The sequence below is a fragment of the Equus asinus genome, chromosome 2 (genome assembly GCF_041296235.1).
Source record: "Equus asinus isolate D_3611 breed Donkey chromosome 2, EquAss-T2T_v2, whole genome shotgun sequence".
Taxonomy (NCBI): domain Eukaryota; kingdom Metazoa; phylum Chordata; class Mammalia; order Perissodactyla; family Equidae; genus Equus; species Equus asinus.
In genome coordinates, this window is record NC_091791.1 from 133,822,211 (window position 1) to 133,849,870 (window position 27,660).

The 27,660-nt window shown below is 46.4% G+C and overlaps 1 protein-coding gene across 6 annotated transcripts in view; it reads right to left on the reverse strand.

Moving 5' to 3' along the window:
• Window positions 1-27,660, reverse strand: part of SLC24A1 (solute carrier family 24 member 1) — a 30,723-nt gene that overhangs the window by 898 nt on the left and 2,165 nt on the right. Inside the window, exons 2-10 of one of the 6 annotated variants that reach the window (XM_070499734.1) lie at window positions 17,395-17,448; window positions 16,032-16,140; window positions 12,075-12,161; window positions 10,921-11,012; window positions 7,747-7,864; window positions 7,214-7,632; window positions 6,388-6,477; window positions 5,308-5,474; window positions 4,060-4,450 (exon numbers count right to left, since the gene is read on the reverse strand). In XM_070499734.1, coding sequence (XP_070355835.1) covers window positions 4,201-4,450; window positions 5,308-5,474; window positions 6,388-6,477; window positions 7,214-7,632; window positions 7,747-7,864; window positions 10,921-11,012; window positions 12,075-12,161; window positions 16,032-16,140; window positions 17,395-17,448 — 1,386 coding nt within the window. In that variant the 3' untranslated portion in view covers window positions 4,060-4,200. Of the gene's footprint in view, window positions 1-4,059; window positions 4,451-5,307; window positions 5,475-6,387; window positions 6,478-7,213; window positions 7,865-10,920; window positions 11,013-12,074; window positions 12,162-16,031; window positions 16,141-17,394; window positions 17,449-27,660 lie in introns of those variants that run through there. The other 5 variants (XM_070499742.1, XM_070499750.1, XM_070499730.1 and 2 more) reach the window with 5 other exon arrangements.

Here is a 27,660-nt window from a genome sequence, read left to right on the forward strand (position 1 = left end):
CACATTTGTATTTTATATATTTCGATATTCAACTTTCTCCTCCTATTGTCAGATAGGGAATTATGCAGCCTGTTCGTATTCTGATTTTTGTCTTTTTTGTTTTTTCTGATTGGGGGAGGGAGGTTGCTTTAAAACACTAAAGCCACCAGCTTATTTTATTATAAGGTTTTCTAATATGTCTTGCCATTTTCGTATATAGAGAAATGGCCCCTGAAAATATTGGTTCAGCATTTTCGGTGATAAATACTTATTTTACTTTATGCTGGTAATTATTATATTTTAGTGCAACTAGCAAGTGTTAACCTGCTGTATATAGAAGTTATGTTTTATTTCTAAATACTTTGTAAGTATATGGTAAGAAAATACCCATCTGTATGGTAATGTGCAATAGCTCAGCTTTATTTTTATTTCTCCCACTAGAACTTGAAAGCTGCTATTAGGCACTTTATGTCAGAGCAGGAAGGGAAAGAGTAGGCTTGCCTCTTTGAGAGGGCTCTTGGCCCACCTTCGCGCTAGAGTTAGCATGCTCTGCCCTTCCTGTTTGGATACAAGACTAAGTTTTATTTCAGAATTGATCGTCTAGCAGCTGCATACCAGTTTACCTTAATATCCTCAGTAACTGGTATCTTCTTCTTATCCCTTCATACTGCCCTCTTCCTCTGGCCTCAAAGTAAGTACACTTGCTGCATCAATTATTTTTGTTTACAAAATTAGCAGTGCACAGACTAATATAGGAATTTCTGTCTCTGATTCAAAAATTCTGTGTGCATATACTTATTCTCTGAGATGGTAACAGACTCTTCTGATAAAGTTACTGCAGCCTTTCCGCAGTTGCTATTCATTTAGATGGCTCCCTCTTTCTGTATTTAAAGATTTTCTTTTCGAACATAGTAGTGTGATAAAACCACTGGAGCAACTGATGGAATTTTCTGTAAATGAAATTCTCCAGATTTTGCCTACTCATCACAGTGAAGAGCCTGAAGACCAGAAGCGTGCCTTTGGTTGTATAAGCACCTTAGGCCAGGGTGTCCTCCCCAGCTCTAGTGACCCCCCAGGGATGGACAGCCCTGATCATGAACCCTCTCTTTGCACCTTTCATAGCAGCCAGTTCCAAAACACATTGCAAGCTGCACCTGCAGGGGGACCCTTCCACAAAAAAGAAGTCAGAACCAAGGGTATTCTTTGGCACATAAGGCCATCCAGTTCTTCAGATCTATCTACCAGCCTGTGCCCTAAATATTAAATTCCAATTCCTGTCCCTTTTGGTACTCAATCTTTAAATAAAGTATAATTATGATATAGACAATATATGAAAGACCAAGCCTATAATTTGAAAAACATTTTCAGATCTATTGAAGAGAGTACAATATAATGTTCAAAATGGATAGTAACCATTTAAACATATACCAGTTTTCAAAAATTCGGAATGCATCCTTTTCTTCTGGTACTATATAACATCTTAACCCATTAAATTAGGAAGAGTTTCACACTTTTAGAAATTTGGCCCAAACCTGTTACCAGGGCCATCAGGAAATGCAACCTCATGGGGGATGAGGGAGAAGTAATCTATGCCAGCCGCTGTCTTCCAATTCAGATACCCATGGGGGACAGTTCAGACTTTCTGGGCTGAACACATGACCTAGAATTTGTCCCATGTAACTATACAGATCATTTTGGCTATCAAATGAGAGGACCATCTCTTGACATTTTAACATGGTACTTTCCCTCTAAGACAGTATAATTTTAATAAATTATAGTAGATTTGTAAATGTATGACAAAAATTTTAATTTCCAAGCATAACAAATTGATCATTCCATCTCTGTGAAGTCTCCTCTTTCTCCCCCACCCAGTGAATTCCTACTTATGCATCAAGACTCAGCTTTCATTATATGTACTTGACCCTTTCTGTCATAGTGTGAAATGATTGGAACTTCCTTTCTAGGCAAAGAGAAATGCCAGAAATTCAGCAAACTGATCAGGAAAAGGATGTTAGATCATTAGAGTTGATTTTAAAGATTTTATTTTTTTTCCTTTTTCTCCCCAAAGCCCCCCCAGTACATAGTTGTATATTCTTCATTGTGGGTCCTTCTAGTTGTGGCATGTGGGACACTGCCTCGGCGTGGTTTGATGAGCAGTCCCATGTCCGCACCCAGGATTCGAACCAACGAAACACTGGGCTGCCTGCAGCGGAGCACGAACTTAACCACTCAGCCACAGGGCCAGCCCCAGAGTTGATTTTAATCATTAAATGGCTGTCCAGCACTTCATCATTCAGAACATTTCACTGTCCCTCTCTCCTCAGTCAGTCATTCAGGGAAGAGTATCAGATCCTGGGCTATCAGTGAGGAGGTGACATCCCTATGGCTAGCTGGCACTGGCTGCAGAGACCAGGTTGGTGCCTAGAGTTTGGGGATTGGCATCTCCCTCCCATAGGCATTGGTCTCTCCTCCTGTTCTTAGGCCATGGCACATGGAGACCAGGCAGTGCAGCAGCATCAGGATTGAGGATAACGAATTGAAGAATAGGGAATTTGAACACGCTTCCATATTCTTCTTCAGTCTTCTCTTGAGCATTCTGACAAGTAACCTAAAGATATGGATGAACCCATCCATGTTTGTAAAATAAAATATCATTGGGACTCACAATTTATTAAAATTTAATAAAAAGTCATCTCCAAAGAATGTGAATCCTAGGGTAGTGAGGCCATTAAGTAAATTAACCGCCCATCTTAAAAGATAGATTATGGACTGAAGTACTTTGAACACAGCCCTTCAACACCAGTGTCTGATTTTCTTTTCACATCACCACTGTCCTGCTGTCTTCTAGTCGTCAGTGAATCCTCTCTCGTGTTTGTAATTAAAGCCACATTCACCATCATAATCTACAGTCGCCTGAGCTCTGAAACCAGGGACATAGAACTGTTTCATTTCTACTGTGTTCCTTAACTTGATGCTAGTAAAAGCAGCAAGGAGTGGTATTTAGTATACAAGCACTTCAAATTCCACTTGAAATGTTTAACCCCACAATTTTTAAAAACACAAGTGTCCTTTACACTAGCTACCTTGGAAGTAGTAATACTTTTTTTGCACCATGTTGTCATTGTGTTAAGCATTTTTGGAATTTTGCCTTTGCGATTGCCTTAACATCCACTTACAAACCACACAAGAAGTCAGTCCTCTTGCTTTATAGTCCTGTCTAGGTTGACATGCAGAAGTAGCATTGCCCCACTGGATCTCCTGCTTTATAAACCAGATTTGGCTCTGCTGACTTTGGACTCTCTCTAAAATTCCTTTCCTTCTTACTAGTAGCAGTTGTCACTGTTGGGTGAGAATATGCTGGAGCGAGGACAGCTTTGTTAGAATGTCTCATCCCTCAAAGGGACCACTTGATGGAGACACTAACTTGGATTTTCTAATAAGTACATATTTTTAAATAGCCCTTAGACTAGTTTTCCTTCCCTAATGTCCACGCCTTCCAATTCAGGGGCAAATTATAAATTTTAATTTCTTGGGCTACTTATTTTAATTTCACTTTTCAGAAATGCAACAAGCTAATGTAGCCCTCCTTTTAAGCTATAAAATATTGGCGCACACTTTAGTGGACTATGATGTGTAATGACAATTGATTCCTGTTATACTTCTTTTCCTATAGCCTTAGATCCTTAAACTCACCAATAACTGAAGCTGTAATGATTACAAACCTGATAGAGCCTCATGTTTTGGAAAGAAAGAGAAGACAGCATATTGCAGGGTGTTCTTGGGGCAGGGACCTGGAGGGTGAGATGTAAATCACATCTGCATCTTTTGGATCAGTGGCCCTTCAGGAATGATCAGGGAACTGTGAGCACGGGAGCTTGTCTTATTGCTCCGGTGCCTGTCCCAGCCCTCCTCCCCAGTTCTCCCTCATTTAGAAAACCTTGTGACTCCAGGGGTCCTTCTGTGGCCTCCATGTGATAGCTGTCTGCATCCGTCTGGGGTAGGAACTCCACCTGTCCAGAGGTGAGAGTCTTATTCCACAATAAGCTGCAGGTATTTCCAGGCATAAACTTCAGTCCTGCATCCCATTCACATTAGAGGCTCTTGGCCACTCAGTTCAGTCTCCTGGATCACGTTCATTCTTTCCATAATGTAACAAGAGGTGCAGTAACTTCTGGCATGGTTTTCTGACCCATGTCCATTTTGAGCAACAGTGACTCTGACTCAGACAGATACAGGGCAGGATATGATTCGATCTTCTAACATCACACTGATTATTAGGAATACAAAGTAGAGGAGGAACATTGTGAAGCCCAGGATCTTGTTCATCCTCCATTTGCATGATGCAATTGAAGAGATCACAAACACGAGCATGAGAAAAAGCAAAACAATTGCACAAAACAAGCCATTGCTGCTGACTGGAACAGGCTGTAATCCATTGATAAGAGAGAAAAGGAACCAAGGAACGGGCAGGCTGCAAGATTGAAGAAATAATGTGAATATTCTTAATGTTTGTAATAATCCCCTATACTTAGTATTTTACCATTTACAAAGCACTTATTTTCCCCACAAACAAATGTTTGAAATAGAACAGAAAATATTAGCACCATTTCACAGATGAGGAAACTAAAGTTCAGGGAAAGTTAATATCTACATTTTTATGATAAGGCGTAGTTCAGGATAATATTTCTTTAAAATCTTTAGTAATCAGGGCTCTCCTATGCCCTTTTACCTGCCCCCTCCCCCAACACACACACACACACACACACACACACACACACACACAAATTCAAATTAAAGAAACCAAAGCCACCACCCAAGTCCAGGACTGATTTCAGGAAATGAAAATAGCACAGGTGCTCTGCTCTGACAAAGTTGAGAGGAGGGGTAAGGAAATGGGTACGGGAGGGTGTGGCATTTGCTTGTTTCTACAAAATGCTTTTAGAGCCTGTGGGGTGGCAGGAGCCCAGATGCAAAGGAGCAGGAATATCAGGAAGTGAGACTGAATCATTGCTGCTTCCAGCCCCACCTCCACCACCTGGGAGGTCAGTGAGCAGAGCGTTTGACTGTAGTTGCTATTAGAATTTAATGGACTTTATTTTTCAATTCACCTATAAATTCTAGGCGGTTACATTTCAGGCAGTATTTTAGTTCTCTTATGCCATCTGGCTGTGATGAATGAAGGGAGGATACTCTGTTGCCTTGTAGAAACTAATATAAATGCTCTTTTATTCCATGTATAATGAATGAAGCAGAAAACCAGCGAACAGAGCCAACACAGTGTTTTCCAGTCATACTTAATATGCCTTAGAAAGCAACTTTGCCACTCACCCCACGGTGATATCAAATATGTTACTGCCCACAGAGCTTGACACAGCCATGTCTCCCAGGCCTTTCCGAGCAACAATCACACTGGTGATGAGGTCAGGAATTGACGTGCCTGCTGCTAGGATTGTCAAACCCATGATCTCTTCAGAAATCCCTATTGTTTCACCAACCTGGTAAACAGTAACAGGAATGAGAAACCATAGCAACAGCAGGTAAAAAGTCTGAGGCTCTTCAAAGCACCAGCCACATTCTACTTTGTGCAAACCCAGCACCGGCCACAGAGCCTGGCGCACTCCCTTGCCTGAGTGAGGTAGGGCTATGGTGGGACTGACAGCTGGAGAGATGGGCCATAGAGAGAAAGAACGGGCCCCCTGCTCAAGGCTTCAGGGAGTGATGCTGCTCTTTTCTAAATTGGACTAAAAGTTCATCTATGATACCACCTCCCACTGTCCTTCCAAATACACCACTACCTTCCCCAAAGAACTGCCCCTCCAAAGATCTGTTCATGTCACCCGTTTCCATTTCCAGAACCATGGACCCCTGCTTTGTGCCAGAAACTAAGTTAAAGGTTGGAGATAGAAGTATGAGCAGTACAACACAGACCCTCTTCTACCCCTGGTGAAAGAGAAAAGCTTGTAAACAACAATTACAGCTTTGTGCTAAGGGCAGTATTCCAGCTGGAACAGAAAAGCCATGGGTACTCAGAGGACGACTGATAAAATGCCAGAGAGGAGGCAAAACTGGGCTGGCTCTCACAAGTGTACACGAGTTCACCAGGTGGAGAGGAGTGAGGATGTGTGACAGAGAAAACAGAGAATGAGGCTATTAAGAAATGGTCAGCTGAAAGCAGACTGTGAGGGGCCTTCTATGTCATGCTACAATGTGAATATAAGACAGAAGAGCCACACTTGAAAAGCACTACGTTCACTAGAATTAAAAGTCTACTTTTAAACCTTTATAATGTAGAAACTGTACAAATTCACTTAATCCTCACCATTCCCTGGGTACTAGAAATTCACCTTGAAGGAAAAAAGTGTCCTTGAGCTCTTCTGATGCAGGATTTAGTTCCTGCTGTTCACTCACCTGGTGAGCCCACCACACCATGAGGTATGAGAACATGGCTATCCACGTGATGGATCCCAGGAAGGTGATGACAAAAAACTTCCTAGACTCCTGTGTGAAAGTTTGAAAAGGAAGAGAAGTAAGTTGCAGAGGTCCTTCCAAGTGAGCCCCAGAATCAGTGACGAGATCTGGAGGAGTGCTGGAGAGGATCTGGAGATGTTTGCGCTGAGATCTTTGTCTCCAGTGAGGACCTTGAGATGGCTGGGAAAGGAGGAGGTTTGTGGCCCATAGGGGAGTCTGGCCCGTAGGGTGTTCAGTGGTCACCAAACTGAAGAGAGCTATTTGCTTGCCCTGGAACCAGACCATTTTAGGGATTTGGTTTGGCTTCTGCAACTTCTCCCCGCCCCTTCCTTCTCCCGACTCTGAGACAGAATATGGTCTGCCTTTGGGTGGGGTATGTGAGTAAGACCTTTCCCCAGAAATAGGAATGCTGGGGAGAAAGAGCACTTATAACCCTAGTTTTCACAATATCCCTGTGAAATATGGAGGGGGTGTAAAGGCATCATTCTCATATTAAAATCAAGGAGCAGATGAGTCAAGGAGGGACTAGTTTACATTGCTTACAGTGGTGGAAATAAGCACATTCTAGGGCCTCCGAACTCCATCAGTATGTCCCCCTAGGGGCATGGTCCCCTCCAGAGCTGCAAATTCCATCCCAGATCCTCTCTGTGGTTGAGCCCTGCCAAGCTGGTTTACCCTGTCCTCTCCCTCCTCTTGTGTGGGAATGCCTAGAGACCTCACAGCCTCTCTGAGGATGGACAGCTGGGCTACGGCTGGGCAAACTCACCAGCCTCCGGACGTCAGGTACCGTCAGCCAGAGCGGGAGCACAATGGGCAGGAGGAAGAGGTACATGGCCTGCTTCTGCCTGGTCTCAGGCCACTCCAGGGACAAAGGCTCCTCATTTTCCTCCTCCTCCTCCTCTTCCTCTTCTTCCTCCTCCTCCTCTTCTTCCTCCTCCTCCTCTTCTTCCTCTTCCTCATCTTCACCATCACCTCCCCCTTCATCATCTATACCTTTCTCATCACTTTTGGCTTCACCTTGATTTTCAGCATGGAATTCCTGCTCTTCAGCTTCACCTTCATCACCTTTCATTTCCCCATCTTCTCCTGCTTGGATTTCAGCTTCACTTTCATTGTCTCCTTTTCCTCCTGCTTGGATTTCAGCTTCACTTTCATTGTCTCCTTTTCCTCCTGCTTCGGTTTCACCTTCATGTTCATCTTTTCCTCCTGCTTCGGTTTCACCTCCATGTTCATCTTCTTTTCCTCCTGCTTCGGTTTCACCTCCATGTTCATCTTCTTTTCCTCCTGCTTCGGTTTCACCTTCACCTTCTAGTTGAGTTTCACCTCCACCTCCCTCTCCCTTTTCACCTTCACAAGGAGCTTCAACCTCTCCGCCCATCGTTTCCCCTGTGCTTTCAGCTCCAGCCACATCACCTTCCTGCAGTCCAAAGCCAAGAGATTAATGTGTAATCACTGCTCTGCTTGGTTTCCTTCCCAGTTTCTCATTATTTTTAGTTTTGGTTGTTCTCAGAATGTATCTAAAAACTTGAGTATGAGGAGAAAAGTAGTGCAATCATTCAGCAAAATTACCTTCACAACATTCCTAGCCAGTGGTTGTCTGGTCTTTATGTGATCACTTCCAGAGATGGAGACTCGGCACCTAAAGCGGCTTCTTTCATCTTTGACAACTCTGATTGCTTTGAAGTCCCTCTTTACACCAAGGTTCTACCCCCGTGTATAGGTTTACTCTTTGGAGCCACACAGAACAAGGCTAATCACTCTCCCATAGACAGCTCTCTTCCCTGGGTTAAAGATCCCCAGGTCCTTCTATCATTCCTGCATGCCATGGCCTAGGGCCTCCTCCCTAGCTTCGTGAACTCATCCTAGTTAGCTTATATCCCATGAGGAGGCTTCGAAAACTGAACACAGGACACTGCGTAGAGTTGAATAGAATCATCACCTCCTGTGTTTTAGATAATATGCTTTCATTAATTTTGCCTAATATGGCGTGATATCTTTTGGTGGTTACATCGCTTTGCTGTGTCCACTAAAACTCCTCAAATGTTATATTACCTTACATGTATAAAATAATGATGATGATAATACCTATTTATTAGGAGTTTTTATGTGCCAGGCACCATGCTAAGTTGTTTAATAATAATAATTGCAGCTAGCACTTAGTATGTTTCATGAGTTAGTTAATTTATGATATAGATAGCATCAAACCCATCTGACTGATGGAGAAATGGGTATAGAGTAGTTAAATAACTTGCCCACGGTCCACACAGTTTGTAAGTGATGAAGCTGGGATTTGAATATGGATAGTCCAACTCTCGGCCTCTTAACCACCAAGCTCCTCTGCTTTGCAAATGCCGGGGCCAAATGAGATATTTGGTTCCCAAAGCTGGTAGCCCGGGGAGCTTATTAGAAATGCAGATTTCCTCACCCTACTGGACCAACTGAATTAGAATCTCTAGGACTGGAAGCCAGGAATCTACTTTCACATTCTCACAACTACTCCTAATAGACCCATCTGCAGACCAGTGTTTGGGAACCTTGAACTGACACCATGCACTCTAAAAGTCACTGGTTCTGAGAGTCCTCAGGTTAGGCTGCCAACTAACACATAACAATGTGCTGGTCCAATCCTTTGAGCAAAGGACCTGGGCTGTGTGCTCATGGAGTAAGTCATCTGTCACAAATTTCATGACAGCCACTCCCCAAGGGATGCTCAGTGTCTCAACTCTGCTGCATATTAAAGTCACCCGGAAGCTGTAAGAACATTCATGCTCAAGGATCCACCCCAGATAGTCTGACTTAACTGGTTGAGAGTGGGGCCTGGGCATTTTTTAAAGCTTCCCCAAATTATCCTAATATGCAACCAGTGTTGAGAACCCCTGATGAAGCAGTCAAATATTAATATCTGTGAGGACTGTGCTTTGAGAATAAAGAGCCAGAAAATTTTAGTCACCATAATTCCTGCCCTCATTCCCCAACCCCCATCAGGAGAGAAGGCTTCCTGGAGGAGATAAGTCATTGAAATAGAGAGGCATGGGAGTGTCTGCCCAGCCTGCACCCTCTTCTCTGAGAACTGTAATCCTTAGCAGCCCCTGAACAGGTGGCTCCCTTCTTCTGTGCTTAAGTCACAGCGCCCCACCTCTCTTCGCCACAGCTGATTGGACACAGGCTGGATCTCTGACCCGTGACCTGGTTTGAACGAATTCTCTCTCTTCTGACAGTGGGAGCCAGTCACTGGTTGATCCCCCTCCGGCCTAGAGGACTGGGATAGTGGTTAGGGCTGTGTGTGCCAGTAAGGAAGCAAATGGAGCCAGGCTTCCGGGAGAGGTTGTGTGATGGAGCCTGCACACAGAGAAGGGGATGTGAGAGAGAGCAGGACGTGGAGTGAGAAGCCACCAGGGTCACAGAGGCCTTCCCAGGCCTAGGTCCAGCTCCTTGTGAGACCAAGCTTCACATCCTGCCCTGGGACTGCAGGAGGTACCTCCATATCCTCAAATCCCTTTACTTAAGCTGGCAGTAATGGGCCTACTCAGTACCCTCATGTTACCATGAAGATGTTCTAGACATTGCACCCAAAGTTGCTGGCTTAAGGATGAGATATAATTGAGTGCTTCTGGCTGTTGAATAGAAAAAACAAACAGGGAGGGAACTTGCAAACTGACTGCCTATTTACTGTCACTCAACCCTTATTGAGCACAGCTGTGTGTCAGGCATTGTGTTTCTCTCTGTGGGAGAGACAGAAACGACTCCGACTTGGATCCTGTCTTCAGCAACCTCACCACCCAGCAGGGGAACTAGAGAGACTCATACATGGAGTACAAGGAAGGCAGTGAAAAGAGCCTTGCGAGGGGGACAGAGTACCATGGGTATTCAGATTGGGGGGATCAGGGAAGCGTCACAGCAAAGGCGGCATTTACACTGGCCTGGAGGGGCGGGTGCGATTAGGATATATGACAATGGAGGGACAAAGGCATTCTGGGGGAGGAAACCATGTGGGCCAAGGCCTGGGGGTAGAAAAACAGGGAGACAAGAAGTCCAGTTGGCAGGAGCAGGATGGAAGAAGAGGCTGTGAGGCTGTAAAGGCAGCAGTGTCAGGAATCCACGAGGCTGAGGTGCCTCAAAAGGTTCCCAGGCCTTTACTCACCTACTCCCTCACCCCCTAACCCTTGCATTTCGAGCTACCTGGTCTCACTGTCCTCTAGTTGCTAACAGACCCCCTAACAGTTATTCCTTCTGTTCTTAGAGCTTGAGACAGTTGGCAACCCATTCTCGTATATATTATCTCCCTCACACTAAGGTGTTAGGTGAATTAACTGGCCCCATGGGGTATTTGATCTTCAGAGAAAGGACAATGCTTATCCCAGGAGAATGAACTTCAAATAGCATTTCAGACCTTCAAGAAGGAAGGACTTTTGGTCAGCAAGTCCTTCCCTGGGCCTCTCAAGTTCCTCCACCGGGGAAGAGGCTTATGCCTACCTGACCACCAGGATCCTCCTCCTGAGCTCCCTGGACGTCTGGAGCAGGGGCTGGTGTGACCGTGACCAAAGGGAGTTGGGCTGACTCCTCCTCTTTAAAGGATAAACAAGAGAGAGAGGTCAGAAGAGTGTGCCAGGTTCTGAGGGCAGACTGGTGTGAGTGGCTACAGAGCTATTGGACTTGTCCACTTCAGGGTCTCAGAAGGTTGGTTTGGGGAATTTCTTGTAGATAGGAAAAGTAAAATAATGTGAATTGCTATTGCCCTGTCCACAGAGATATCTACAGAGGAGAGGACAGCTGGGAAGTAGCCACCCTTGTTCCCTCTATATTTGGAGACATTTCTATCCTGGCCAGTGTGGCCAATGATGCTGTGAACAGCTTGGACAGCTGGAGCAGGGAGAGGGCAAAGCCCCAGCCCTCAGGATCTGACGCCTCCCCAACCAACTGATGATTTCAAAGGCAGCAGCTAGAAAGCCTTGGAAGAGGATTGAAGGGGAATGGAAACTTGGAAAGTCTGGAGAGCTGGATTTAGGTACAGGCTCTCTCACTTCTTGGCTGCGTGGCTTTGAGCAAGTCACTTGACCTCTGAGTCTCAGTTTCCTTATCTATAGAACGGGAACAATGACTGCTGCTCTCCCTCCCTCCAAGGGCTGCTAGGTGCATCAGGCAGGCCTGGTGTGCTATGCAGAGCCCACTGCAGTAGCTGTCTTACTACCCCTGTCCCAGCTGCCACACAGATGCTGGACTTCTGTGTCACTGGATCCCTGGTGGCCTTCCCTCACTGGGGTTGCTGGTCTCAGACCAATCCCTAGCAGCACTGTCCTTTTGTAGCAGTGACAGGAAGAAGAAATTGAGTCCAAGAGAGTCTTATTTGGGACAAGATTTAGAAAAAAAGAAGTGGGAATTCAACAACCCCCGACCTGGCCTTGCCTACCCACTCTGAGGAGAGTGCAAGGGAGTTGCTCAGGGCTGCCCTCAGGCCACAGCCGTGTCAGGGAGGAGAAGGCAGAGCACAGCAGAGTGCCAGGCAGCACCAGATCATCACTCTGCTGACTGGCTCAGAGAAGCCAAGAGGCAGGGCTCAGTCAAGAGGCTGGCCAACAGGAGGGAGGAAGGTGGCAGGAGAAACCCCACTGGTCTCACCATTCTCTCACCTTCTGCTTTGCTCTCTGCTTTGAACTGAGGCTTGGCTTTGGCCTCCTGATTCAAGCTCTCCTCCTCCTTGTCCTTGGAGGGGCGGTCTGCAAATGAGAAAGGAAACACATCTTATCTGGGACCACAGTGTCCCTGCCATACCCTTCAGTTAGGCTGGTCAGCTGGCAGCCAGAGCTGCTGAAGTGGTTAGGAAGAGGCTGGCCTGGGAGTCGTGATGTCTTGTCTGGATTCTGGTCCTTCTAGGCTTGTTCATGGTGCCCAATTTCCAAACTTTTGTCTTAAATTCCCTGTACTGTCACTAACTGGCTGCACCCTTGGGCAAATCACTTTCCTCTCTATGCCTATTTCTTTTCTGGTAAATTGATGTGGTTGGACTCAGGGGCAACAAAAAGAATTTATTTCCTTTATGAGCTCAAGTGATGGCTGCTTGAGTGCTGAATTGAGGGGAATTCTGACCCAAACTTGATAGGAGAGGACCATGATTGATCAGTGATGTCTGCAATGGGCAGAGAATGGAGAAATAATGGCAGGGAAACATTTTTGCCATCCTTGGACTAGATTATCTGTAAGGTCCTTTGCAGTTTACTTTCTGTGGCTCTAGAACACTAGAAGCTTTGCTACAGCTCCAGGGGCACTACTGGTGGCCATGTTTATGAGCCTTCCCTCTCCAGTGGGAAAGGGAAATAGCTGACCACCAAGCTCCCTGCCACACCCTGTTTGACCCCAGACACCAAAGCCCAAGTGACGCCTCCTTCCAGATCCCTGTGCACATGCTTTGCTGGAGGCCCACTGAGCACTGTGCACAGGATGGTGCTGCCCTGATTTCCAGGCAAGAAAAATGGGGAGGACAACTCTCTTTCAATGTGACTATGTTCCAGGCAACATGCAAAGTGCTTTACATGTGGAATTTCTAGGTGGGAGGTGCAAGAGCTCATGAGAGTCTACCTCACAGCTGTGCAGTCCAGGAGAGAGAGGACAACGGCACAAGTAATAGAACAAAGTGGTACCATGGGGTCTATTCTGGATTCCAGGCTGGCTCTGCACTGTGAGCATTGGGTGACCTTGGGAAGACTGTGTACCCACTCCAAGCTTCAGTGTCCCCTCTCTAGAAAGGCAACACCATGATATACTCAGAGCACTGATGTGACGGTCTATGAGAAAATAAATAATAGTATTTTAATTGCTGCAATTAAATATTGTTATGTTAGCTCAGATTCTGGAGCCAGACAGCCTGGGTTTGAATCCTAGTTCTGCCACTTGCTAGCCCTGGACTTCACTGGGTGATTCCTTAATGTCTCTGTACCTTAGATTCTTCATCTGTAAAATCTTACAGAGTTGTTGAAGAAATAAATGAATTTATATGTGAAGGTGCTTAAAACAGTGCCTGGCACCTAGAAAGCACTATATAAGTTTTAGCTATGACAACAATGATGAATCAATAACAGTAGTTGAGAACAGCCGTCACACCCAGGAAACAACTCTTCAGTGACAAGGCCCAGCATTCCAGAGGGTCTGAGTTAGAAGGGAACCTGAAGATCCTCTGGTCCGTAATATAGACAGAGTGAGAAGGTGAGATCTGGGAAGCTGGGTGGATCAGACTCTGCCTGGGTCCAAGATGGGCAGGAAACATAAACGGGTCTAGAACTTCCTCCTCTCAACCTGGCTCCTAAACTCTCAGAGTTGGTTCAGCTGCAGCCATTTCTGACAGGCTCCATCCTGCAGAGCTGCCTCTCTGGCATGTGTGGGCCCACGAAGTGTCCTGGCGGGCCTGCCCAGGAGATCTTCGTTAGAACTGAGACGTCAGGGGCAGACACTCCACCGCCTCCTTCATCCAGACAACTCCAGCACCCCCTTGGCACTGATCAAGCACTGCAGTCTTCTGTTGAGCAACATGTAGCTGTTATCAAAGGAGGGCTCCCCTGGTTCCAGTCCTGGTGCTGAGAATATCTGCTGACTGTGGCCTGGAGGGGCTGGCAAGAAAACCAAGTTCCCCTCTTTCCTTCTCGTCGCTCATCACAAACCCTGACCTCTCACTTCCCAAACCTCTGAGGAAAGCAGGTCAGTGGCAGGGTCTCCCTTTGTTTTTCTCTCTCTTTCTTTCTCTCTGTGTGTCTCTGTCTCTTTCTCTCTCATACACACACACACATCCAAGTGAAATCACCAGAAGAGGCATGGGATCCTGGAGAGGTAAAGCCCCTTCACAGGGCAAGTGAAAGTTCAGACCACAGATCAGCTCTGTGGAAAGAGCTGGGACACCTGAAAGGAAACCTGAAAGGACAACTCCTGCATGATCCCAGCCCCTCCCGGATGGAATCTCGGGTGTAGAATCAGGGTCAGCTTCTCTGATCAGGACTGTGTCCCAGAATATTGGCAATCATTCTCCGTGAAGGCCGTTCCATGCTTGCCACACACGCATACAATGTACCAAGCATGCTCGTCTTCCCTGGAATGACTGTCACTGGCTCCGCCAGCGCTGGTTTCCTCACATGACCTCTCAGCGCAGCCAGATCATCTCCTTAGTATCAATCTCCTCTGACCTCGGCCTGACCTGGCCATACATAATCCTGTTAGGACAAGTAGGCCAGCTGGCGGCTGTTGGCCGTGGAAGCGGCCCAGGTGGGGGCCTCTGCAGTCCCATTCAGGAGAAGGTCTTTATCTTTAGGACTTTGCTGGAGTCAGTGATTCCACGAGGAGAGGCCAGGCATAATCCAGAGATACAGCTTCCTTTGCTGTGCCCAGGCCGGGCATGCGCCAGCACTGATCACCCACAGGCTGCCAGGTGCTGTGGACTCCCCCCTCAAAACCCTAGGGGACTGTTTTTCCAGAGCTGATATTTAGGGGTGGCCTCTCTCAGTGTCTGCTGAGGCTCACCTTGAGGATTTTCTAAGAAGGTTTGATCACCTCGTTCTTGACTCTGCTTTTCACAGTACCATCTACTTGTTTTAAACACTCAACAACCCTATATTGTGTCTGAAGAAGACACTTCAGGGCCTGAGGAAATTCTGAGCTTCCCCAAATTTGTCCCTGAACCAGAAACGTCAGTCAGGATGCTCCCTGGGGCTCATGAGTCAGTCTCTGGATATTCAGCTCAGTCCTCAGCCCTCCTACCCAGTCGCACTCTGACTCGGCTTCTGCCCAAAGGCCAACCTTCCCTTGATGGGCCTCCTGCCTGAACTCCCAGTTCTGCACCAGAGTCCCAGAGATGGAGGAGCCCAAGGAGAGCATGAGCCCACCCAAGGGGTGCCATTTAGGGGCCTGAGAAGCATGTTAGGGGCAGCTCTCTGGGAAAGGGGGTCAGAAGGCAGGACTTGGTAAGGTAGATGGTGAGAATCTCAGCTGCCGGCATCACTTATACTTTGGGATTCCTGGCTTGGCGGGGGGGGGGGGGGGGGGGGGGGGGGGCGGGTAGCAGCTTTCCTAAGCCTCCAGAGCCAAATACAGAATAAAGAGAGGTGCCGCTCACAGGTTCAGGGCTGTGGGACCCTACAGGAGGTGCCTCCAGAAGTGGCCCTGGCCAGTCAGCCTGAGCCAGGCTGCCTGGCTGGAGACTCTGTGGGACACTGGGGCTGACTTGTGGGTGGTGGGCTTTGCAGGGAAGTCACTGAGGGCAGCCCCAACAGGGACCAGCGCAGGGCACATGGCACTCATGGCCTCACTAACTACAGGTGAAGTCCTTCATTTTACAGGCGGGGACACGGGGGCAGGGAGGTGGTGGGATGTGAACACTAAGGACCTTAGCTCCTTGGGGCCCTCTCCTGTGAGTCCTGTGTCTTTGTCTCCACTCTGTCCCCCGGGCCACCTGCCTTTACCACCCACTCTCCTCTGCCAACTCTCTGTTCCTACTCCCGCCCCCACCCCACCTACTACTCTCAGTTTTGCAGGTCCCAGTTCTTGTCCAGCCGCAGGAGGGAAGGAGTGGACAGGGAAACCGTGCAGTCTGGGGAGGCCTTGCTTACCTTCCCCCAGGGGGTCCAGGCTGTGGACGATGAGCCGGAAGATGGTGCTGCGGATGGTGCTGTTGTGCAGAGAGGCCGAGCTGCTCCCTCGGGTCAGCACAGACGGGAGCTGAGCAGGGGAGAGCCAGGCCTCAGTGGGCCCCTGCCCGAGCCAGGGGAGGAGCCACACGAGGGCTTCATTAACCCTGCCTCCCTCCCACAGAGGTCAGGATGAATGCACAGGAGGCTTACCCTGGCCTCCCCAGGAGAGTTATACTACTTTCTTTCGCAGCCCCCTCTCCCCCAACTCTTCCATGACTGGCTAATTCTACATACTGAATAATCCCAAGGTCTCAACAGGGAGCAGACAATGTGTAAGAAGGGTATCACATTACCAAGGGTCTGTCCATCCCTGCAAGTACAACCTCACAGAAGCACACACTCACCCACAGACCACACAGCAAGACCCACTGCGCAGGGGTACAGCCCTTTACAGTCCACAAAACATCATCGTGCTTTATCATTGCCCTGCCCCCAGAGATAAGCAAGGCTGTCACCCCTTCTACAGAAAAGGAAATGAAAACTCAGTGAGGCTATGGGGCTTATCCGAGGTCATATGGGGAGTAAATGAGAGTTAAGACTAGCACCCAGGTCTTCTGATTCCTAATCCAGTTCTTTTTTTTCTACCCACATGCTCGAGAGACCTTCACAGGCACATACCTACACACCCCTGTGTGCAGACACACAGATTTGACACAAATTTATTCACTGTGACACACTTAGAAACATCATCTGATCTACAAAGGAACATCCACAGACAATGCCTGCTCAGCCCCTCCCTTCCTCTCCCGCGCGGTCCCTCTGGATCTGAACTCTTCTGCCATCTAGTGGCTGTGGTAACAGAACTTCACAACAGGGATTTTCTTTGGATGGGGAAAGTTTCCTTCAGGCCCCAGCCTCTTTATGGTCCCCATAATTCTTCCTAAATATCCCAGAGGCCAAAGGCAGTTAAGACAAAGTTTTTCAGAAATCTCAGACTCCCCTGCTCCTAGAGTTCCTTCTAAGTTTCTCTTAGTTTGGGGCATTCCAAAACCACCGGTAATTAGCCTTTTAGATCAATTATAGGATGTTGGGACTTGAGTTCATCTAGTCCAGCCATTTTACAGAATCGGCAGAATCTGAGGCAGAAGCTAGTGGCAGAGTGAGCAGTGACATTCTGCACTTAGCTCCCAGACTAGCACCTCCTCCACGGCCACTGGGAGGTCAGAGTCAGGGAAGCCAGCACTCCCAGGACCCCAGCATCAGGGCCACAGTGCCCCAGGTCTGTGGCTGTCCTCTGAGACCGTGTGGTTTCCCCTCTGGGCTGACTCCACATGGCACCCACCTTTAGCTTCCTGTTTTCCTGTTGCTCATCCACGGCAACTGCCCCATGGCCCAGCTGCAAACAGGGACAGGAGTCACGAGATGTTTGAGGAGAACCTGCTTTTTCTCCCTACGTCCCTGTCTCTCCAGGGAGCCCTCTGGTTGGAACACAGAAACACACCCAGACATAACCTGGTCTCAGAAAATGTTTTAACATATCCAAACCTCCAGCCTGGCCTTCCACAGTCTGGCTTCAGCCTGCACACAGTTTCAGGTCTCCACTTACACGTCACCTTCCTCTGGGAAACTAAGGTGCCTGTCTAATTCTCTTTTATAGACTCCCATTCTTTTCCTTCATAGCACTTTCCCCAATTTACTTGTACGTTATTTGTATGTTAACATTTTTTGTCTGTTAAAATTTGTATGATAACATTTTTTTGTTAACACAAATAAATTGCCCCACTAGCATCCTGAAGGCAGACTGCCTATTTCATTCACCACTTTGTGACCAGCATGAAAATACTGCTGACATTTAGCAACCTTTCAATAAGCATTTGTTAAATGAATGAATGAACTGTCCTCTAAACATAACTAATGTATTCCAACTCCTGATCTCTTGTTCATGCCTTTTCCCTCTGCCTAAACTGCTTTCTCCATTCCTCTATGTCTACCAATTTTTCAGAAAATTCAGGGTTATTCTTATATAAATCTTTCCCAAGTGGCCCCTTTTACCCCAACCCCCACTCCAGCTCACTACAATACTAATCTACTCGAAAGCTGCGTAACAACAGTGAGCAAATTTTGTGATACCAAAATCTGGCTCTGTAATCAAAGAAGTGCTAGTGTCCCGGGGAAGCCGTAGGACAGCTAGCTGGGAAATGGGACAGCCCTGGAAAACCCAAGAAAAAGATTCACTAAGCCCACAGTGCTTACTGGCTGGACCACAAACTGGCCACTTTGCATTTACTGCCTTATAATACCACTTGAGCTTTTTAAAAAATCATCGTTTAACTTTTCGCATATATGAGTTTACTCAGTGAGGCTCCACGTTTTTTGAACTTATGATACACTCATCTCTGTTCCCCTAACCTGTGGCATAGTGTCTTGTACACAGTAGGTGCTCAGTGAAGGTGAGCTGAATGAGTAGATACTCCCAAGTGGCCTCTGGTGCTATCTTCAGGCAGTAGGGTCCCTAATGGCTGTCCCTAGTAATTGTCTTTACCTTCCCATTGCTACCTTCCATGGCCATAGAACAGGACTTGCTACACACCCTTCTCTATAGAAAATGCTGCCTGATCCAGGGCTACCCACCCCTCCATCCACTCAATTTGTTCATTCATTCAGTTCTTATTTCCCAAGCACCTCTGTGAAATGGCACTGTGCTAGTACTGTAGAGACACAAAGATGTTTAGGACACGGATTCTATGTCCCGAAAGGAAATGAGACCAATGATAACACAAACACATGACAAAGCAGAACGTGGTTCAAGAAGTGATAGGCGTAGATAAAGGTGCGGTGCTGGGTTGGACAAGGAAGTCTTCCTGAAGGAGGTAGAGTTTGGGTAAGCTTTGAAAGATGAAGGAGGTCTGAATGCTTGGACACACGTTGTTGAATGAATGAGTGAACAAATGTCCTAATGAATGAAACAGAGCAGAAATAACCAATCTGAATACAAAGGGAGCACTGTGGATTTTCTGAACAAACCCACTGCCTCTTTCATGACACCTATGTAAATTTAGTGGGATACAAGAGGCTGCAGCACCAACCCTCACTGGCCTAGCCATCTCATTCTTTATCATGTCCAACCCTCACCCAGTGCCTTCTTCTTGGAGGCAAAGAACTATGAGGGGCCAGGATACCCTTTGAGAAGGCTGGTTCCATCTACCAAAGGCAGGAGAGACCCTCTTTTGCTCCTTGGTGCACACACCTAATGATTTCTCTGTCCTTCAGATTTATTCAAGCCAAAATACTTCTCTATGTGTTCACTGTTCATTGCACGTATCAGCATCTTCTAACTTCAGCGTGCATTTCTAACTTTCTGAAGCCCTTCACCTGCATTTGCTCATTCAATACTACTAACTCTGTGAAATGGACAAGGCTGGTATTATTATTGCTACTTTGAAAGATGAGAAAACTGAGATGTAGAAAGATTCTGTGACTTGCACGTACTCACAAAGATGGTGACAGAACCCTCATCTCCTAATCTCCTTTCAGAGTTTTGTTTTTGTTGTTTTTTACTAAATCACATTTCTTTTCCCAAGAACAAATAAGGAAATGAGGTCAAATCCATATTCCCTAGTGGCGCTGTTTCAAATTATTGATATTTCAAGTAAATGGACATGAGTATTTGTCTACACTCGGGTATGGCTTATGGGTCATTTATGGGTGGTAGTACCAGCAAGTAGGTGCTTTCAGAATATGCCCTACTACAAACACATTCCCACATCCACCTCTCATACCACACCATCCTCCCTCCTCTTTCTTCAGCCTCATCACCCCACCTTCTCCTTCTCCTCATGAAAATTAGCAAAGGGGCTGAGGAAACCGAAGAAGATGTCCTCACACCAGCCAAGCCCCCAGCATCTGTGATGCACCTTGCTGAGCAACGGGATCCCTTGCAGCCATCCATAGGAACCTAAGGTGGCAAACATGGCAGCCCCTCAGGGGGCTTCTCCTCCTGACCTCCGATTTCTATTTCCCACCGAAGTGGCAGTTAATCATTGACCTCTCCCCTTCTAGCCCATCCACGAGACATTTCCTGAACCACACATTTTAGTCTGTGGGGTTTTTTTAATATTCATTAAAATATTTACTGAATCCCTGGTCTGAGTCCTGCCTTCCCCCGACTCACACTCTAGTAGGGGACTCTTCACTTTAGTCGTTCGCTGAGTACAGTCTTGCACTCTGATCCACTCATTTGTGTAGGCTGCAAACCCAAGAGTCTATCCCAGTCCCTCCCTCACAGCCCACATCCAATTAGCCGTGAGACCTAGCTCCTGAAAGTCCTCAAATTTGGCCTCATCTCTCCGTTCTCCTGCCTACAGTCTTGCAACAGCCTCCTGACTCCTGATCTGTTCCTTTTCTGGTTCATTCTCCACCCCTCAGCCAGAGTGATTTTCTGAGCAAAGCACATCATCTCCCTCCCCCACATCCTGGGGACTCACCGTCCTCAGGAGGGAGTCCAGCCTCCTTAGCTGAGTACACACCAGCCTCCTGCTTACCTCCAGTCCAGCGCTGACCAATAGAAATAGAATGAAGCCACATACATAATTTTAATGATTTTAGTAGCCACATTTTTTAAAAGTAAAAGAAACGAGTGAAATTAATTTTAACAATATACTTTATTTAACCCAGTATATCAAAAACATAATTCAACATGTAATTAATATAAAAATATTAATATTTTATGTTTTTTTCACACTAAGCCTTTGAAACCAAGTGTGTATTTAATACTTATGGCACATCTCAATTCGGACTAGCCCCATTTCAAGAGGTCAGTAGCCATGAGTAGCTAGTGGCCACCATATTGGGCAGTGCAGCTATAGTCTCTTCACACTCCATTCCCCCGGCCTTTACACGTGCCTAGGAGACTCCCTACCCTCCTTCAGTCAGCAAACCCATGCTCGTCCTTCAAGATTCCGCTGAGCAAAATCTCCTCTAGGAATCCTTCCCTGACTGTCTGGTCTGTTGAGGTGTCCACTCTCTGTAATATTAAATCCCTCGGCACTTACCTGTATCATTACACATGAGTTGGTACCTATTAGTTTCAGTCGTCTATCTTCCCCACTGAGGCAGTCCAACCATGGAGCTGATGCAGCTTAAGCTTCAAGGCCCATCTCACCCCTACACAAACCCTTTCCAAGGCCTTGGTTTTGTAGCAATGGTTTTATATTCTTTTTCTTAAAGTGCCAGGCCTCACAAAACCTGGATCGACTCCCACTCCTCTGCTAGGCTGAGCTCCTCAAGGGCTGGGACTGTGTCTTTTTCTTACTGTATCCCCAGACCCTACACAGGCCTCATACAAAGGGATTCAATAAATGTCTAATGAATGAGTAAACATTGGAGTTCTTTAGGGCTTAATCCTAGACTCACCTTGTTTCTCTCTCTCTCTCTTTCTCTCTCTCAGAGTAGTATCAGCCAGTCCTTGATTTTAATTAGCATACACAAGTTGGCGATTCACAAATTTCTATTTTCAGTCCAGACCTTGTTCCTGAGCTTCAGGCCCATTTGGGCAACTGCCCCCTAGACACATCCACTTGGAAGTGACATAGGCACCCAAATTCACCATTCCAGAGTGGGAACACTTGAGTCTCCCTAAACCTGCTCTTCCTTGAGACTTCCCTTTCTCACTGCGTGGCACACCATCCACCCTGCTGCTCAAGCCAAAAACCTGGCAGCATCCTTGACTTCTCCTGCTGTCTCCCCCTCCACATCCACTTCATCACCAGGCCAGATGCTTCTGTCTTCAAAACATCTCTCAAAGATACATATAGGCTGTCTGCCCACAACAGCCTCCTAAGTGGACTCCCTGCTTCCACCCTTGCACACCTACAATTCATTCTCTACACAGCAGGTAGGGAGTGACCTTTTAAGTATGGACCCACATTACATCATTCCCTATTGAGCTCCCACCCTCCCCTCCGGCATTATTCTGTACCACCCTCCCCTTACTCAAGAACCATACTGGCCTCCAATTCTTTCTTCTAATGCACCAAGCTCTTTCTAGGCTCGGAGCCTTTGCAAACGCTGTTTCCTCTTCAGGAACTCTGCCCCATGGAGCATGGGATGGTTTCCCTTCTCATTCTGCAGATCTCTATTTGGACTTCCCCCTCCAAGAGGCCTCCCCTGCTCTCCTTCGCTAAAGGGTGCCCACTACCTACAGTCACTCTCCATCACATGCACTGCTTGTTTCCTTTACAGCACTTGTCACACTCTGAAATTATCTTCCTAATTTATTTTACTTGTTTATTGTCCATATGCCCACTCCCCCACACAAAAAAATCTTCTGTTTGTCTTATATTTCCAATTTATATAGGTGGTAGAGCATCTAGAAATCATGCTGTTCCTTGTAGAAAGCCATGAATATCTAGTTTTATGTTTAATCCCATCTTATACACTAGGAGAAAATACTACTGTGTTGTATGACTGCACGTAAAATCTCCAATCCAAGCATACACACACCCATGAAAACAGCAAGCTATTAGGCCAGACACAATCAGATGTTTGAGTTTTTCTGTTAATATTTGTTTGCTTCTTATGCATTCATTTTGTCATCTGCTAGCACCCACTAGCAGATGAACACTGAAAGCTTAAGAAAATTTTGCGAGGAATAGAAGGCTTAAAATTGACAATTCTATTCTTGCAATCTTTTCCTGACAACAGGGGGGAAGCTGACTATTATTCAAGGAGATAAAGGAGGAAACCCCTCAGCCCAGGCAAAGGTGGGCTCTTTGAGAACAGGGTAGATTCCCTGCAGCCTAGGATGCCGGGCCCCAGGGGCAGGAGGGGACCTGGTGGCTGCCCCCTGTCCACAGCCCTCTTGTCTCCACAGCAGGCAGCTGGCTGTACAAGCCACTGATGGGAGCCCTTGGGATAAATGTCAACCCTGACAAGCAAAGGAAAGATCGGCCCCACAGGAGGCACCAGCTTTGTCTGCTGGGGGCTCCTGTTGGTTGGTTTAATAAAAAATCCTGCCAGGAAAGAGTGGCAGACTTTTCTCCAGAGTTTCACGTTCTGAAGTATTCTTGAGGGCAGAATGTGGGTATGGGGTTTCCAGAGGGGCCCAGAACAGTCTCATTCCCCACCTTGCATCCCTTTTCACAATTGGTGCCCCACAGGGCTGTCTTGCCAGGCAGCATCTCATGTAGATGGCTGGTGTTCCTGGCTAAACTCTAGCTCTCTCTATAAATAAGGGCCCCATGGCACTTCAAATACAGGTGGATAAGGCTTTTCAGCCAGGCTAGAACCTCAGCTTTACTGTTTGTTGGCTTTCTGTGACTATGCATGGTCAAGGCTGGCCAGATATTTACCATCTTTGACCAACACAAATACATTGAGAGCTTCAAAATCAGGCATAAAGTTTCAGAGAGGCGCTGGCCCAGTGGTGTAGTGGTTAAGTTCACGCGCTCCACTTCAGCAGCCTGGAGTTCACAGGTTCGGACCCCAGGCATGGACATAGCACTGCCCGTCAAGCCACACTGTGGCGGCCTCCCACATAAAATAGAGGAAGATTGGCGTAGACGTTAGCTCAGAGACAATCTTCCTCAAGCAAAAACAGATGTTAGCTCAGGGCCAATCTTCCTCAAAAAAAGATTTTTTTCAGAGAGAGCTAAGTTAGACTGTGTTGATAACTATACAAACATTTACCATTTCCTTACTGGGGTCATTAAAGGCATCCTCAAACGTTTGACATTGTTGTCCGAAATATTTTTAGCTTTGATTTTTTTTCAGCCAGCATCAAAAGAGAGACTCTAAAGTAGTTACCGTGTGTCTATGTTCAAGTCTACAACGTTTATTTTTTCTGGAAATACTCAAGTGAATTCTGATTAGAATCATTCCTAGAAAACCTTTACCCTGGTTCTAGACTATCAGAGCAGAATAAAAAGTAAAGTGAAAGGTCCTCCCGCTCAGAAACTCTGCAGATATTGGCTGAATATTTAGTAAGAAAAGGACTCATTCTCTGCTGATCTTGCATCTCCAAGTTGTTTAGGTAGGAGAACACCTGCGAGTATGTCCCTCTCAGTAAGACACCACATGGACATTCCCATTTGTTTATTTATTGTCTGTAGCTGCTTTCATGCTACAATGACAGAGCTGAGTAATTGTGACAGAGACTGTATGGCCTGCAAAGCCTAAAATATTTACTGTCTGGCACATTGCAGTAAAAGTCTGCCAACCCATCTACTAGTTCATCCCGTTCACTTCACTGATGAGCAATCTAAAGCCTGGTTGAAAAGCAAAGTGACTTTGCAGCATTTTGCATAGTGTCCCCTTTATCACACTTACTCTTGTCTATGCCTGTCCCTTCTACTGGAAGGGATACAATCTTTTTATTTCCCACACTGCTACTTATTTAAATGCTTAATAATAAAAGTTTGTTGAATTGCATTGATTCGCCCAGGGTAACAGGGATATTTAGCAGTAGAGCCTGGGTTAAAACCCAGAAAAATACAGATTCATGAACCAGTGGTAAGGACCACCAACTAGCTACATAACTAGCTGAGTTAATTATCCTCTCTGAGCCTCAGTTTCCTCATCTGCAAAATGGGGATCATAATATACCCATGTAGGGTTTTTATGAGAAATTGTTGAGATAATGTACATATGGAATAGGCCCTCCGTAAGTATGGATTCCCTCCCCCACTCCTTTCTCTCTCTAAACTGGAGTCCCTGAACTGTTAGGGTTCCCTGAGAAAACTAAACCAAATACTCACAGACTTTCTGCTAGGGATGAGGCCCTGGGCTCAGCCCTTTGAGAGATGTAAAGATCGTTTCCCCATTTAGTGGCAATGATGAGCCTGATGTTGTGGCCACCCCCTCCACACTTCACCCCAGGCTGGCAACACAGGAAGGGGGAGGCCCAGGTGTCTTTCCTGCTCCTGTTTCTCTCCAGAAAGGAGCTGGCTCACACTGCCCTCCACTTCTCTTCCAGCTGCTTAGACCCTTCGAGCAGCTATAGATCCGACCTCGCCTCCCTAGTCTTCTTCCTGGGCTCCCTCCCAGTCTGTCTGGCCTTACCCTGCTATGCTCTGATGTCCTCATCTTTGGGGTGGGGCTGATTGAATAAGCCCAGTTTCTCTGGCCCCCTAATTTCCCGAGGTGATGCTCAAAGAAGAGATCGATTAGTCAGGGAGAGGAGTGAACCTAAGTTAGTATGAGTGAGTGAGAGAGCGAGGCATGTTCATTTTCGTAGTTAAAGTAAAATAGTTTACAGGGGTGAGTATGCACTCTTGCATAAAAACAAAAACAGATACCCCCACACAGTTTACTAGATCAAAGATTGGATAATCAGAGAATTACTTCATGAATTCAAAACAGAATGGCTTGCGCTCAGTCTGTCAGTGAAGTGCAGTATAATTTATCTCCCTCTAACTAGACCACAGGTCTTGGCCAGCCAAACATAAACATAAACATAAAGATATAAAGGCAGTTTCTCTTTCTCTGGCTATAAGAAATGTGAGATGAAACTCCAAACCCAGAAGTTTTTAAAAACCATTTCTAAATAATTATAGTTCTTAAGTTATCTGGACTAATTTTTAGAAGGCACTTGTTAGTGCTGTAGAGTTCTAACTATAAGTTGTTTTTGAGGAAAATTGTCTCTGAGCTAACATCTGTGCCAATCTTCCTCTATTTTTGTGTATGGGACACTGCCACAGTGTGGCTTGATGAGTGGTGTGTAGGTCCATAGGTCCACACTCGGGATCTGAACCTGTGAACCCCAGGCCGCTGAAGCAGAGCAGGCAAACTTAACCACTATGCCACTGGGCCAGCCCCCTGTTTTTTTTTAAATAATGCTGTTAATTAAAATTCATATGGGACCTGTTTCAAAAAATAGGTAAGAACAGGGTTGTAATCAGCACCACTCTCCCTGATTGGCAAAGAGCTGCCACTAAAGTCCTTGAAGAGTCTCTCAAGGAGGTTACAAATTCTCTTTTGAAATCATGATTACAATTCCCTTGCTTGGAAAGTTTTGCTTTGATGGTCTAGCTCTGGCAAAATAGAAAATTCAGAATTTGTATAGCTTAAACAAAAACAGAATTACTACAAGGAACTGGGAGGCAAATCAGAGGCATTTTGAAAACTGCTGGCCAAGGCAGAGGAGCCTACCAGGCTTCCTGGCCACCCTCAGCAAGGCTTGCCCTGAGAGCTTCATTAGGAGGGAGGCCCCTGGTTCCTCATATTAGACATGTAATGCTCTGAGCATCCCTTTCTTTTTTAAGCCTCTGGCTTCATGGAGCAGTTGTCTGGTGGGAAACAGTGCTGAATGGAGAGTTAGGGTACTGGGTTCCCATTCCAGTTCCGATATCTGCTGGCTGTATGACCTTGAGCAGGACATTTCTTCTTTTGGGGCCATCTGCAAATAAGGCAACTAGAACTCAGTTGACCAGATCAGACAAATGACCACTGTGCAGGCCCTGCCAGAACTGAACTCACTTGGACAACAAAGATTAGAGCTAGACAGGACCTTTTGGTGATTAGTTGGACTCTGTCATTTCCCCCAAAGAAGCGAAGGGACCATCTAAGGTCACACAGTTAGTTAGAGGCAGAATTGGATTAGAACCCAGGTTTCTGGCCTCTCAGTTCCGTGCTCTAGCCAGAACACCACATTATCTTTAAAATCCTAAAGGAAGAACATTTCATTTCTCTTGCATCATATATGTCCCAGACATGTTGCTGAGTTCGGTCTCCATCCTGCTCACTCATCAAAACTGCTCTAGATTAAGTGGCTAAGTCCTCCCGCTCTTTGCACGCAAAATTCTTCCTGCACGGGTAGCTTCTCTGAGACCCAAAACAGGGAGGCCAGGAGCCAACATTTGCCCAAACTCACCCTCTAGGAGCATGAAAGAAATGGGTCTGTGTCCCCCAGGGTACCCTCACTTTGGAGTCTCAAGGAACAAAAAACCTTGAGATGAATTTTCAGAGATCACTTCCCAAATTTAATCTCATCTTCTAGGTTACTGAATCATGCAATAAATTTAGCAGGAAGGTCCCTCACAGGGGCAGAGAAATTCTTGGAAAGGAACTTTGGGGCCAGGAGAAAGCCTCAGGGTTGGAGCTCCTGATATCCGGTCTCCACTTGGCACAGAGAGAGGGCTCTGCCCCAGGGCTGGCTTGTCAGTGCATGAGTGGAGCTCCCATTTGCTCCAATTTTTTGAAAACAAAACAAAACAAAAAAACACTCCCCTTTGTCAGATACCATCCAAGCTACCAGCCCCTCCAAGTCTGGAATGTGAACCAACAGGATTAAATGAAAGTGAGGGTGCTAGATAAACCCTAAACACCATGCACATGGAAGAGATTATCATTTTTCCCTGCCTTATATCTCCTTGGACATTCTCCAAACCCCAGCTCAAACATCATTTCCAAAGACCCACTCAGACCAACCCGGGTTCAAATCCTGGCTCCACCGCCTATTTGCTGTGTGACTTTGAACAAGTGGTTTAACTTCATTAGGTCTCAGTTTCTTTCCCTTTCGATGGGGGATCATCATAATAATCATTTTATAGGGTAACTGGGGGTTGAACAAAGGGCAGTCTTGCAAAGGTCCCAGCATAGTGCCTGGCAGGGA